Source organism: Lethenteron reissneri, chromosome 26 (genome assembly GCF_015708825.2).
Source record: "Lethenteron reissneri isolate LAM-NWPU_2019-01 chromosome 26, ASM1570882v1, whole genome shotgun sequence".
NCBI lineage: Eukaryota > Metazoa > Chordata > Hyperoartia > Petromyzontiformes > Petromyzontidae > Lethenteron > Lethenteron reissneri.
This window is the reverse complement of record NC_083804.1, coordinates 14,652,176-14,666,405: the sequence shown is the minus strand read 5'-3', so window position 1 is coordinate 14,666,405 and position 14,230 is coordinate 14,652,176. Positions and strand designations below refer to the sequence as shown.

At 54.2% G+C, this 14,230-nt stretch overlaps 1 protein-coding gene across 5 annotated transcripts in view; it reads right to left on the bottom strand.

The window, feature by feature from the left end:
* The window catches only part of BAIAP2 (BAR/IMD domain containing adaptor protein 2), a 53,830-nt gene that overhangs the window by 28,013 nt on the left and 11,587 nt on the right, over positions 1-14,230 (bottom strand). For all 5 annotated transcript variants that reach the window (XM_061560816.1, XM_061560814.1, XM_061560817.1 and 2 more), the window contains exons 2-4: positions 13,852-13,927; positions 11,578-11,664; positions 597-658 (exon numbers count right to left, since the gene is read on the bottom strand). In XM_061560816.1, coding sequence (XP_061416800.1) covers positions 597-658; positions 11,578-11,664; positions 13,852-13,927 — 225 coding nt within the window. The remainder of the gene's footprint in view (positions 1-596; positions 659-11,577; positions 11,665-13,851; positions 13,928-14,230) is intronic.

The window sequence follows — 14,230 nt, the reverse complement described above, 5'->3', positions numbered from 1 at the left end:
GGTATTAATCATCGTAATCACTGCCATCATCCTAAATCAACTACTGGCATAATTCATCTCGATCACTATCACAATCGGTCATCATTGACATTAACGCTGCTTGCTGTATGTATGTTGAACTTTCTTTCGCACTGTACGTAGCCAACCGTCGTGCGAATCGGAGGCGAGGGGAAAGTACACGAAGCTCAACGAAACTCAACACATTGTCATCGTCTCATAGCAAGGGGCGTCTAGACAGCCCAACTGGGGTCATACACTCAGGAGGAAGCAAATAGATCGTTTCCTTTTCCCCTTTCGCCCAGGATCTCCCCAGGATTTTCCCAGATCTCCCCAGGATTTTCCCAGGATCTCCCCAGGATCTCCCCAGGATTTTCCCAGGATCTCCCCAGGATTTTCCCAGATCTCCCCAGGATCTCCCCAGGATTTTCCCAGGATCTCCCCAGGATTTTCCCAGATCTCCCCAGAATTTTCCCAGGATCTCCCCAGGATTTTCCCAGATCTCCCCAGGATTTTCCCAGATCTCCCCAGGATTTTCCCAGATCTCCCCAGGATTTTCCCAGATCTCCTCAGGATTTTCCCAGATCTCTCTTTCTCACCGTTTCCTCCAACAAATGCAGGATATGCTTGTGAGTCAATGCCATCTGCGTGATCGTGTCGCCTGCGGAGAAGAAATGTCAACACGGGGGGGGGAAGGGGGTTACAATCATCCCACAGCCACAGCTGCAGTTGCTCCACTCGCCACGGTTCTCGTGCCAGGCTAGGTGCACTCCGAGGCCATGTGGAGGCATCAAAGACTCGCTGGAAGGCGGTCAACGGACAGACCCAGGTGTTCTTGGGTTGACCGACTGGCAAACACCACCACCACTCAACTCACAACTCACCAATGTCACTCGCAGCCAAATAACAACTCACATTTGTCAAGAATATTGTAGCCTTCAAAAGGAAAACAATGAAGTTCACCAAGGCCCACTGAGCTATACAGCTTTTTCAGAAGCAACCTGGCCACAAATGATAGCTCAATGAAGTGGCTTATTGTGCGAAAATTCATAGCAGCCAAATACTTTGTGTGTGTGTGGAGGGGAGTGGTAGTGTAGTCCAACAATCCGAGTTCGATTTCACAAAAACTCCAAATATACAGCAGCAGGTGTCGGGGTCGAACCCGCGACTTCCTGTATACCAGGCGAGGTAGTTAACGCCTCGCCACCGCGGTGAGATCATACATAATAAGCGACGTTTTCGCAATGGGCATCCTACATTGTGCAAAATTTAGGCGAATAGACTGTTGAGGACAGCTGCTATTCTGAGCTACTTATATAAAACCGGACAGACAATGGACACGCAAACACAAAGATGCCCCCCCCCCGGCCTCACGGACAATACCGGGCACGTGGTGCTAGCGTGCATCCCTTGAATGCCAGCACGGTCCACACCCACAACACCACAACGACCACCGCCATTCCCCACTAAGTGGTGGTGATGTCACCCCCCCCCTCCCCCGACTGTGCTTGCCCAAGGCCTGGTGTACTTTAGGGCTATCAGGTGAAGCGTGGCAGGCTCTCTCTGCTGACAGGAGGTCACGGGTCAAAGACCCAGGTGCCATGGGTTTGACCGACTAAGATGGCTGGCAGACGCACCACCAACTTTCAGTGCGATCCGACCGACGACGCTCCCCTCGCTGTTGTGAAAATAAACAGCGTTCCACACACACACTGCACTCGAACACATGAACAAAGACCCCCCCCCCCCCCCCACCGTATAGCCTTAAGAGACTGTTGGGGCAAGTGCTGCAAGCGAGTAGCGGCACCTATGAAGGTCGGCACGGCACACGAGGGGGTTCGTGACCAGCACCCCCCCGGCCGCATTTGTCTCCCCGTGTTTTAACCCACGTGTGTTAACGTGTGTAGCGCAGCGATCAGCGCGCTGTGCTACGAACCTGGTGACCCGAGTTCCAATGGCAACTCACGATCAACATCAGTGGCGAATATATCAACCCGTTCTGGATCTACCCCTGTGACACCTCGGCCTCAAATGAGGACCTGGTGCATTGTGGGACGAAAAGAAAAACAACAGCACTGGGGAGACAAAGGCTGTCGAGGGCATGGCGCTGCTCGCTAGCACTTTCCCCAACAGTCTGTTGAGGCTATTCGGGGGATCTTTGTCTTGGTGTGTGTGCAGACAGTGTGAGCTCGTGTCACTGCGATGACAACTTGTGAGAGCTTCATTTCAGAATACCGCCGGCTCTTGTGAATTCCCATCGGTTTTCGCTCAGCGATGTTCAAGAGCATCAGAGCCACTGCAGGGGGGCAATGGCTGTCTCCTCCACACAGCTCCCGCATCACACACACGCACATCTCAACAATGATTATCCACGTGTGTGTAAAACCACGCATAGCTGTGCGTGTGTATGCGTGCACACGCGTGGGAGCGACGGTATATTGGGTAACGCAACTACGCAAGTCCCACCCACACAGGTTCCATGCCTGGCCCTAGTGATGCACTCCCCATTCCCAGTGGCACATGGTATCCAAACCTGGCTCGGGCCTACTGTAGGTCAACTCGGCCATAAATCTGTACCCGAATGTGGTGTGCGTCGACATGAACACCGGGAGACATCGCCAGACTTTCGGGGCACACTTGCCCCAAAAGTCTGTTTAGGCTATACGGGGGGTCTTTGTCTTTGTCTGCGAGGGGGGGTGTATTGGGTCACGCGTTGGGCAAAGAGACGCTCACCGAATGAAAGTCACGAAACTCTCTCCCGTGCAAACGAGCGCCAGGAAAACACGAGAAGGCCCCGCAGAGTCTCCCCAAGGGTCACACGGAACGAGAAGCGGAGTCAGCTGTCATGAGTAGCGGCTTCTTATTTACAACTCCACTTGAGTGTGCGCGCGTGTGTGTGTGTGTGTGTCTATAACCTGCGTCTATATCCTGTGTGTGTGTAGTCTGTGTCTATAGACTGTGCGTCGATTGTGGGGATTGCCCCGCCACACCATGAACCCGAGATAGATTTCCCGCTCACGACGATTATCTGAACCGGTCCTAGGTCGCCCCTAGGTCGACTCGGCCTCAAATGAGTACTTGGTGCAGTGTGTAAACATCGCCACTGGAAAGACAAAGGCGGCCAGGTGCGGTGCTGGCCACCCACAACCTCGCGTGCCGTGCCGGCCTTCATAGGTACTCGCCAAAAGCACTTGCCCCAACAGTCTGTTAACAAAGCAGTCTCTTGGCCAAACCACTGGGAGGGGCGGGGGGGGTACTCGTCTGACAGGTCAAAGGTCAAGAATTTGAATTAAACATTTCAGGACTCTCCCCCGCTGCGTCCGTAATTAATAATTAGACCCGGTTCCTTTGAAAGTGACGGCGGCGGCAGTTGTCATCCGTTAAACCCTGACCGCCGTGTGTGGGGTTCTAACGGAGAGGTTGTGGATATTTACGATGGGGGGGGGGGAGGGGGCATTCATCCTGCACACGGAGGATGTGCGAGCGAGCGCAGGCCAAGAACGTTTATTTTATTTAACAAAGGGAGGCACAAACTCAAAGAGACCAGGATCGAGTTTCATTTCCAAGAGTGGCATGGGCCACCAATATACGACAAAAGCAATAAGATAGAATAGGGTAACAACAGTGATTGTAATTATCAGCGAAACGTCGTACTAAAATTTAAAATGCTGTTGATCCTCTCTTCAGCACACCAGTGGGCTAAAGAAGTGAATTATTTTGTCCTTTGAAAAATGTGACACATTTTTTACTGTTTGGACGTGTCGGGTGGTGGAGGGTTACGACACATTTATAAATAACGCGATCTGACCCAAAAACCTATATTATGAATAATATTGGTCGCGAAAGCCTACGTGTTAAAAACAACAGTGAAGTCAAATAGAAATCAGAACAAAAGCAAGCCATCAGAAGAAAATCCCTGCCACGGGCTACAGTTTTTTTATAGGGTGGAGTAGTGGTACAGCGGTTAGCGCACTGCACCATGAACCTAGGGGACGCAAAGTTGTACTCCTGGCAACGACCGAGATCTTTATCATCGGGCCGGGCCAGCGACGGCGTACGATGAAACGTGTCCCAACAGCCTCCACGACCGACAACGCCTTGGTGGAGGAGGGGGGGGGGGGATGCCTTCACCATCCAGCAGCGGATTTATAAAGCGGCTGCAATTTATATTTCTTAATTACCTATCCGTACATTATATATATATCCACCTGGCAATGAGTCATAGCGCGTTTGGGCAAGCCCACTGGCGCGCGTTGGTAGACTGTGTGTCACAGGCAGCACCCCCCACCCCTTTGGGCGTAGGTCCCCTGGGTGTAGAACCTAAGAGCCCCCCACAGCCCGGATATGGCCCCGTGACCTCATTTCATATGGCCCCCCCAGTCGCACGAAAACCCCGCCACTTTGAAATGGCGCCCGCCAAAATAACCACGTTCATCTGTGTCACCGCACAAGCATCTAAGGGCCGCGGCTAATCGGGTACCCGAGGGCAATCATTTTTTGATGACCCTGCAAGTAACGGCGTTGACAGAGTCGAGTGCCGACAGTTCCAACTGGTCGCCTTTCAAGTTCTTTGGAGTACGCGGTGATCGGTGCTGGGCAGCCCGAGCGTGATCAGTGTCTCGGAGAGAGACGTTCGAAAATACTATTTGGCCTGCAACGCTGAAAATTCTCCACACCCATCGGCTTAGAGAGTAAACGGCAAGCTGCCAACCCACTGGCAAGCCCAGCACGATCCACACCGCACACAGAGACAAAGATCCCCCGTGTAGCCTTCAACAGACTGCTCGGCCAAGTGCTGTTACCGAGCACCTATGAAGGCTGGCAAGGCACACGAGGGGGGTAGGTGGATGGCCACAGCACTATGCCCGGCCGCCTTTGTCTCCCCAGTGGTCGATGTTTCCACACCGCACTAGGTACTCAATTGAGGCCGAGTCGACCTAAGGGAGGCCCATGACCGGTTTCAGATAATCGCCACTGGTGTTGCCTGCCTTGAGCGTGAAATCGAACTCAGGTCGGCGGGTTCGTAGACGCAGTGCGCCAACCACTGTGCCACCGCTCCCCTTACACACACGTACACGTACACGCACGCCCTCACGGATACTGTGACCAGGGCATGCTGACACGTGTGCGCTCGCGGGGACGAGTGCGGATTGACTTTGAGACGAAAGAGGGATGATGGACGAAAGAGGGATGATGGAGTAGAAGTCGAGTGGGGTGATGGTGGTGGAGTAGTGGGGGGGGGGTTTAGGAAGGGTGGCGGTGATGATGACGTGGGGGGTGGGGAATGGGTTGAGGGGCAGGGTGGGGAGGGGCTCAGGTGGGCTTGGTAATTGCCCGGGAGGTAGAGGTGGTGGTGGGGGGGTAGGAAGGGAAGGGGTGGGTGGAAACCGGCCAGTCAGGATGGCGGTGTCCGTCTCGCGTGGACGCGTCTCGCGTGGGCCTCATAACTCACAACCAAGGTCACGGAGACGGCACGACGAGGGGACGACTCTGGGACTGCCGGACGCAACGGCAACCACAACGCATGAACCAGACACAAAATATCCCCCCCCCCCCCCACAGCCTACGCAGGCTGTGGGGGGGGGGGGGGGCAAGTGTCGTGAGGCACGGCGCACGAAGGGAGCCGTGTGGTCATCGCCACGCCCGACCGCCTTTGTCTCCCCAGTGCTAAACGGTTTCACACCTCGTGCGCGAGCGTTGGGTCAAGACAGGCCTCGGGCAGCAGATTCCACTCTCCGATGATGCCAACCACGACAGGGAATCGAACCGAGGTGGGCAGCCGCTTTCGTGGCAGACCGTGCGAATCGCCGCCGCTCGCACGCACACACACGAGAGGCGGCAACAACAACAACTGCCATCATCGGCAACTAAGTGGCGGTGACGTCGCCACGGTGCTTAGTGCCAGGGTAGGTGCACTTTGAGGCCATTGTGTGAAGTGAGGAATGCTCGCTGCTGGCAGGAGGTCACGGAACAGACCGAGGCGTTACGAGTTAACCGACTGATATGACTCGCACACACGCATATGCAAAAACAAAGCCACAAAGACCCTCCATATAGCCTTTCACAGACTGTTGGAGCAAGTGCTGTTAGCGAGCACCTATGAAGGTCGGAACAGCACACGAGGAGGTGGGTGGCCAGCACCACGCCCAACCGTCTTTGTCTCCCCAGTGGCAGTGTTCACTACACACCACACCAGGTACTCACTTGAGGCAGAGTCAACCTAGGAGAGGCCAAGGACCGATTCAGATAATCGTCACAGCTGTTAGCCAGGAGCGGGAATCGAACTCGGGTCGCCGGGTTCGCACTAGCAACTGCACCACCGCTCCCCCTCAAAGACACACACGCGCGGGCGTGCACACCCACACACACCGGCGTTTCTAATGAAGGTGGATCGACCCCATAAAAAACTGGGCATCGCGAGGGAGGAGGCACGGTGAGGGGGGGGCCACGCGAGGGAGTCAGAGGCAGCCACATTCTCACACTTCACCGGGGCATCCTTTTGCACAATCTGCACCGAAACCGACAACGACCTTGCCAGGACGGTGCACGCCCGTGAGAGCGTGGGGAGTGGTGGCGCAGTGGCAAGCACGCCGTGCCACGAGTCTGGCGAACCAGAGTTCGATTCCCGTTCACGGCCACCAACACCGACGACAATAATTTGAGCCGGTCCTCAGCGTCCGCCTCAAGCGAGTACCTGGTGCGGTGTGTAAACATCGCCACTGGAGAGACAAAGGCGGCCGGGCGCAGTGTTGGCCACCCACCCCCTCGTGTGCCGTGCTGGCTTTCATAGGTGCTCGCTAACAGCACTTGCCCCAAATGTATGCCAAGGCTATACGGGGGATATTTGTCTTGTGCACTTGGGAGCGGTGGCACAATGGCGAGCGCCGCTATCCTACAAAGCCGGCGACCCGAGTTTGATTCCCGCTGACGGCCAACAGCGGCGACGAACATTTGAACCGGTCCTGCGCCTCTCCCCAATTGTCAACACTCTAGTGCTGCGTGTAAACATCACCACTGGGAAGACAAAGGCGGCACGGCGTGGTGCTGACCAACACCAACACCTCATGTGCCATGCCGTCGTTCTCAGGTGCTACTCGCAAACAACACTTATCCCAACTGTTTGCTGAAGGCTACACACGGGGGATCTCTTCCTTTGTGCACGAGGCTGGAGGATTGCTCCGGCCTCAGTGGCCGTTACCATAGCGAGTGGTGAACTCGAGGCGAGGTTAACATCATGGCTACTGTATAATCCCAGCCGGGTTTGTCAATACTTGCGCGTGTGCTTCCGTACAAATTAACGAAACCAGAGCCAAAGTCAAACGTGAGTCACCCACCCGGCTCTCGTCCCGAGCGCATGCCCCGTGGCTCATCTTGGGCCCCGAGCCGGCAGCGGAAATTCCACGTTCCTATGGCGGGAGGGCCGCCAGTCTGTTCCATCAACACTCGCTTCACGACTTCCCCCACAACTACTGGGAAATTGATGACGACGACGACGACGATTATGAAGAATGCGATTACGACTATCGGACTTTCATTAGCATATCTTCCCGTCCTCCCTGTTCTGCACAGCTGCGGTGCAGTGTGTGTTTCCAATACAAACAACGTCATAGCATTTTCACCATCGCTTTTGGCACCAATGCGACAACTTCGTGTACAGTACAGCACATCGAGTCCGGAAAAATAAACCCGGGGGTTGGTGGCGGGGGGGGGGGGGTGGTGGACAGGAGGGGAGGGGGGGGGCACGGGGGGCGGTGGAGCAAGGCGGTGTTCCTGCGATCTCCCTCCACCCCGCGCCTGTCTGGACACGTGCGGCGGCGGCGGCAGCGGCGTCCTCCGTGTGGACTTGTGAGACCGAAACGTACAACTGTGCTCCACGATTTCATCATCGGCATCAGCAGCAAGCGATGATCAATCCACTGCTGGATGAACGTCTCCGTCTCCCCCACCCCACCGCCTCCGCAAGCCGCTGTTGCCATCTCTCACGATCACGCAATGACGCGCAAATCCATCGATTTGAAGCCGGGCCACCTCCACGGTACTGGACACCGGTGAAAATCCTGGACACCCTTTAAAAAATATATATATACAGTAAAACCTTGGTTTGCGAGCATAATTCGTTCTGGAAACGTGCTTGTAATCCAAAGCACTCGCATATCAAAGCACTCGTATATCAGTTGTGATCACGTGACGCTCGGCAGACAAAGCGTAAACACGTGCTACTCGTATTGCAAGACCTCGCTCGTCTATCAAGTTAATATTTAGTAAAAAAAAAACTTGGCTCGTCTTGCAAAACACTCGCAGAATAAGGTACTCGCAATCCAAGGTTTTACCGTATAGTTTAATAAGCTCTTCGGATTCCTCCAGGATAAATAAGAAAATAAATCCTGTTCCTTTCTGTTCCTGGGTTGCTCTCTCTGTATCTTGGTGATATCTGTCTGCTTACATGTCTGTCTATAGTTTTCTGGTTAGATTCTATGTCGCTATTTCATTATACCTGATGATGATTGGTTGTGTTGCAATCGAAGCGTCGTATGCTATTATTTAATTTATTCTTTTATCTTTATACGTGACTTTACCGAAAAAACCAAAGAATAATTCCTGCAGTCACGAAAGCTCAAAAAATTAAGATTAAATCCTATTCCCATTCTGGACGTAATCTTGCAGCACGTTTCCCCCCGAATTTGGCTGCCGCCACTCTGGCGCGAGTGCCGCCCCCCCCCACGCCACCCGCCCCAGGGCCGCTGCCTTCCAGCGATGGCAGCACCCGTGGCCCATGGCCACGAAACTGGGATTCTCTCAACGGTTCACTTGGCGGCGTCTTCGCTCGCCGACGTTCGGACGTCCTACGGTCAAGCGTGTTCCTCCCGTTTGTCTGCCGGAGTAACTCCACGCACGCTTACGCCTCCTACTCCTCGGTTGTCTGCCGGCCCGAAGGTCACCCTTGTACAGAGAGCTTCTTTCTAAGCTCGAATGGGGTTTTACTCGGTGGAAAAAAGAAAAAAACTTCAGATTCTCGCCACGCTCCTTAGCGCACCGCTTCTCGTTCCATCTCTTTTCGACGATGTCCATTTTATTTTATACCCGGGGGAGGGAAGATAAATAAATACAATTGTATGGCACACTCGTACATAAGTCGGCACTAAGATATGGCTAAATATACCCCCTCTTAGGATCTACCTTCCGATATCCAGGGGCCAATGGAGCCATGCACTTTTAAATCTAGATTTAAAACTAATTTCGCTTAGAGCTGCTTTTTGCGTTTAGTTGTCGTCCCTTCCCCCGCAACCTCCGACTAGCTTGGCTGGCTACGTACATGCACACACGACAACCCTCGCACGGGTGCGGGGAGGTATTGCGCTCACACTCCTTTGAAACTCCGGACTCTACTGTTCTCGTTAAGCCCGACACGTAGGTGGTTTTCGCCACAGCTAATATTAAAACAACAACAACAAAACTATAAACTGTTTTTATTTTACCAGGTAAGACCTAGCCACAAATGAAAGCTCAACGAAGTGGCTTATCACGTGGAAATGTATTTGAGCTAAAGTACTCTAAATGCATGTCGATTCTAAATGTTGGAGGGAAAAACCGAAGGATCCGCGTACAAATCCACGCAACCACGGGGAGAGACACGGAAACTCCAAATATACAGGAGTCAGGGTTGGGATCGAACCGACGACATCCTGTATACCAGGCGAGGTAGTTAACATCTCGCCACTCCCAAATGAGGTTTGGGTTAGGGCCCATTAATAATCCGATCGTGGCCCAACCCAAAAATAAATTACGAGCTGAAATTTACGTTTGCCATTAAGGTTGCACTGTTCGGCAATTTTATGATTTCAAAGCCACTAATAAGGCGAACCGGTATATCATATGAAATTAAACCATGACGACTTACAACCCTTTGCAATCCACTGCTGCATGAGGGCCTCCCCACGCCGTGCCAATCGCAGCGAGGTTGTGTGACCATACTTCACCACGCTGGTTAGTGCCCGTTGGCAAGGGGGTGGAGAGGTGGGGAGAGGTCACCCAGGACCGGCCATTTCGGACATCGCTCGCCACTGATGTTAGCCGTGGCCCGGAATCAAACTTAGTTCGGCAGGTTCATAAGGCGGTAATTGTTCACCACGGGGCTACAGTTTCATCCAATGCAAGTCGGTGCATTTAGTCTACATGGGTCATTTTGCAAATCGAGGGAGGGGTTATCTATTTAAACCTATTGGTCTCCATAGAAAGCTGCGTTTTACTGTGCTAAACTAAAACACCGTTCTTCCTTTAAAAAGAAAGACAGCTTCCTGGTGTCAACGGGTCCTTACCTGGTTACAAAGGTCACATCTGTCTCTGCATGCCTCTATCCCTCTCAAACCCCCTCCCACCAGCCCCCCCTCCCACCAGCCCCCCCACCGTGGTGTGTATATAACCAACTGTCCATCTATTCCCTTGAACACGACAACACTCCTGGCCTCAAAGGGGCCTCGGAGACGATCATAAATAAACTTCAAAAAGGTCACCACTGCCTATCTCGGCGTCCACGCGGGCACGCGCCCGTGCCTCGTCTGACAACTTAGCTCTTCACATCTCAACACAGCACTGACCCGCAGTGAGCGAGCAGGGGGCCCTAGATGTTGTCGACCGGAGCGTCGTTTCCTCCCGAATAAATTCAGGTGAAGGGGGGGGGAAATCGCCGGTTAGTAAGCGAACAGTGGCAGCCACGGCCTCGGCTAGACGCACGTACTGGACGTGGCGTGCCGGGGGAACGGACAAAAATATTCCCGGCTCGCCCACTCAGACTTAAAACCGAGGCGAAATTAAAACCCGACGTCCCCTCCTGTTTCACAAACCCCACCTTGCCAACCGCGTCAAATGCCAACCGCAAACCGCAAATCCAGCGTCCACTCTCCGGGCCGGGAAAAATTACCAAACTTGCTGGGCCACACGCCCCACACGGCAACTCGGTGCACAACGAGTCCCGGCACATTCTGGCGATTCGCGGTGGTGGTGGTGGTGGGGAGGAGGGGTGTGGTGGGGAGAATGGTGCGCGGGTCTCGCTCGGTGATGGCCAGTTTATAGCGCACCAAACGTAGGGGTGGCGACCCAATCGCGCAGTACGGGTGGTGGTCCCGTGCAGTGTGTGCGGAGTGCTGTGTCAGCACAGGTCGTGCTGTACAGTACGGGTGGTTCAGATACAATCGTCACTTGATGTTTAGTGGCCGGGTTCGTAGCGCAGCGTGCCAACCACTACACCACACCCGGACACACACTCAGACCCAGGTACATGCGGACACACACTCAGACTCATGTACACCCAGACACACACTCAGACCCAGGTACATGCGGACACACACTCAGACTCATGTACACCCAGACACACACTCAGACCCAGGTACACCCGGACACACACTCAGACCCAGGTACACCCGGACACACACTCAGACTCAGGTACACCCGGACACACACTCAGACTCATGTACACACGGACACACACTCAGACCCAGGTACACCCGGACACACACTCAGACCCAGGTACAGTGGGCGGGGAGCTCCGTGACGATGAGTGGTGCGGTGTCTTGCGGTACTCACTCATGCCCTTGGACGCGTGGCTGGACCCTGCGAGTTCCCCCATCTTCACCAGCGCTTCAAAGTAACTCTTGGCAGAGTTCGTGACACCTGTGAGCATCACCATCATCGGTGCCATCAGCATCATTATCGTTGTTACAATCACCGTTCTTATCACCGCCACCATAGGTCATCACTTGGTGGATACATGATCATACGTCACCACGCTGGATCAATGCCAGTTGGTGATGGTGAGGGGCGGGGGGGGAGCATCATTATGCAAGCATAAAAGTACAGTGAAACAACATATATTTGTTGCTCTGCCCACCACGTATACCTGAAATCCCTATGGCAACCAGTATGTGTGTGTGTGCGCATGGTGGTCACCCTTATTAGTGGTAGTGTCGCGGTTAGCGCGCTGCTCCACAAATCCGGTGACCTGAGTTCGATTCCCCTCACAGCCAACACCAGTGACAATTTTCTGAACGGGTCCTGGGCCTCCCCTAGGTCGACTCCGCCTCAAACGAGTACATGCTGTGGTGTGTAAACATCGCCACTGGGGAGACAAAGGCGGCCCAGGCGTGGTGTTGGCCAAACCACCACTTTGTGTACCGTGCCGACCTTCATAGGTGCTCGCTAGCAGCACTTGCCCCAACAGTCTGTTAAGGCTACACGGGGGCTCTGGCCTTGTACACCCTCCCTACAGTAGTGGTGCCATCTCCAGTGCTGACATTTAAACGTTGGCAAATCACAATGGATCAGTCCTAACCAATCGTCCATTCGTGGGTCTGTCTTTTCGTTTGGTGGCCACCCATCCACGCCACAGTCCAGGCTTAACCTCGAGATCTCACGGGATCGGGGGGTGGAGGGTGCTCTCGCAAGATCGGCGGGGGGGGGGGGGCTCTCGCGGGATCGGGGGGGGCTCTCGCGGGATCGGGGGGGGGGGCGCGTTCCACGCGGTCCACATGATTTGGGCGCAGGCCGTCGTCCGGGCACACACCGAAGGCGGCCAAGTCGATATTGACTCTCATTCCACAGCGCTACTTGCACAGCATGCAACGCTGCTGCGCCTTGCCGTAGGCATGCGGAATATCCCCCCACCGGGCCCAGGGCTCGGCCAGGGAGGAACGCCTTTGACTTTTGACCCTTGACCGCCGTGGGATCTTTTGGCTATCATAACTTGGTGGGGACGGGGGGGTGCAAAGTGTAAACCGGTCCGTGACGCTAGTGCCGCTTGGACCGTCAAGAGCCGGGCGGGCGGGGTCGGCGATCATCGGTCTGCTGCAGAATGACTCGCTACAAAAAAGAATCGCCCTCCGATTGACCGATTACGGTAATTCCCTCATTGCGCGCAAGCTTGCCTCTCCGCGATTTCGGCTATCCACGGATCGCATCATGACGAGAGATAAAGTGACGAGATCATTTTCGTACGTTTAATTACGTATTTATTGAAGGTTATTCGTAGGCCAATATCACGATCCGCGAAGTTTGCTATTCACAAGCATCTCCGGAACTTGAATCAACGTAATCACATTATAGTAATCGATTACTTTCATTGTGGCCTTCGAATGCATATATGTACAAGGCGGATTTAAACTTGGAAGTAAAAGAGAGGTGTGCTGTGATTTTGTTATATTTATTATGCTGTTTTGGTAACCCGCGAGTTGTAAAATTACATTATAATAGACAAAGGTCTGTTTTACGGTGTGCACATGCAGTAAAATTACAAATCAGTCCGTAACCTTGCTTTTGGGTCTTCGTCAGCACCCTTGTTGGCCTCTCTAACAATTGCCGCAGGGCTGCCCGACGCGACAGCGAAGGAGGACTCTCCTTCAGCGCAGTATACACTCGTTAATTGGCCGCTGAAGGAAAAAAGATATAGATAGAGGACTGCAGAGCTTGGCCCATTTTTTGTGGCGTCGGCTCGGCCACCTGGGCTGCTGCCTTCCACCTCGTCTGTGGTTGCCGCGGTGATTGCGTCGTGCAGGGAGGGGCTGGGTGGGGAGGGAGGGGCTGGGTGGGGGAGGGGCTGGGTGGGGAGGGTGGGGAAGGGCTGGGTGGGGAGGGTGGGGCTGGTCACCCCGTGGTGCCCTTATACAACTCAACGTTTAACCTACTCACGCCGGCTTGTGCCCGCCCTCACAGTCGGGCATATTTGCGGAATACACCACGCCGCCGTTGACCCTGGTGGCCATTGACCGAGCAACCCAACGTTCCTACCAGCTCCCTCCGCAGGAACGTGTTTTAAACACTGCTGCTGGATAACACCGGTCTATGCGGACCCAGCCCCGTACTCACTGGACAGAGACTTTTCGTAGTTTTTCCCTGTTGTGATGAGGTTCCTCAGGCTTGGGTTGAACTGGTCCGAGATGGCCTGCGAGGGGGGGGGGCGGTCACGGCAGCACACAAAAGATGCAGACGGATATTACACGCATAGCCTCAGACCGTTGGAGCAAGTGCTGTTAGCGAGTACCTATTAAGGCCAGAACGGTACACGAGGGGATGGATGGCCAGCACCACGCCAGACCACCTTTGTCTCCCTCGTGGCAATGTTTACACGCCACACTAGGGACTCATTTGAGGCCGAGTCGACCTAGGCATAAACGTCACTGGTGTTGGCCGTGGGCAGGAACCGAACTCGGGTGTTTAGGGTTCATGGCGCAGTGCGCGAACCGCT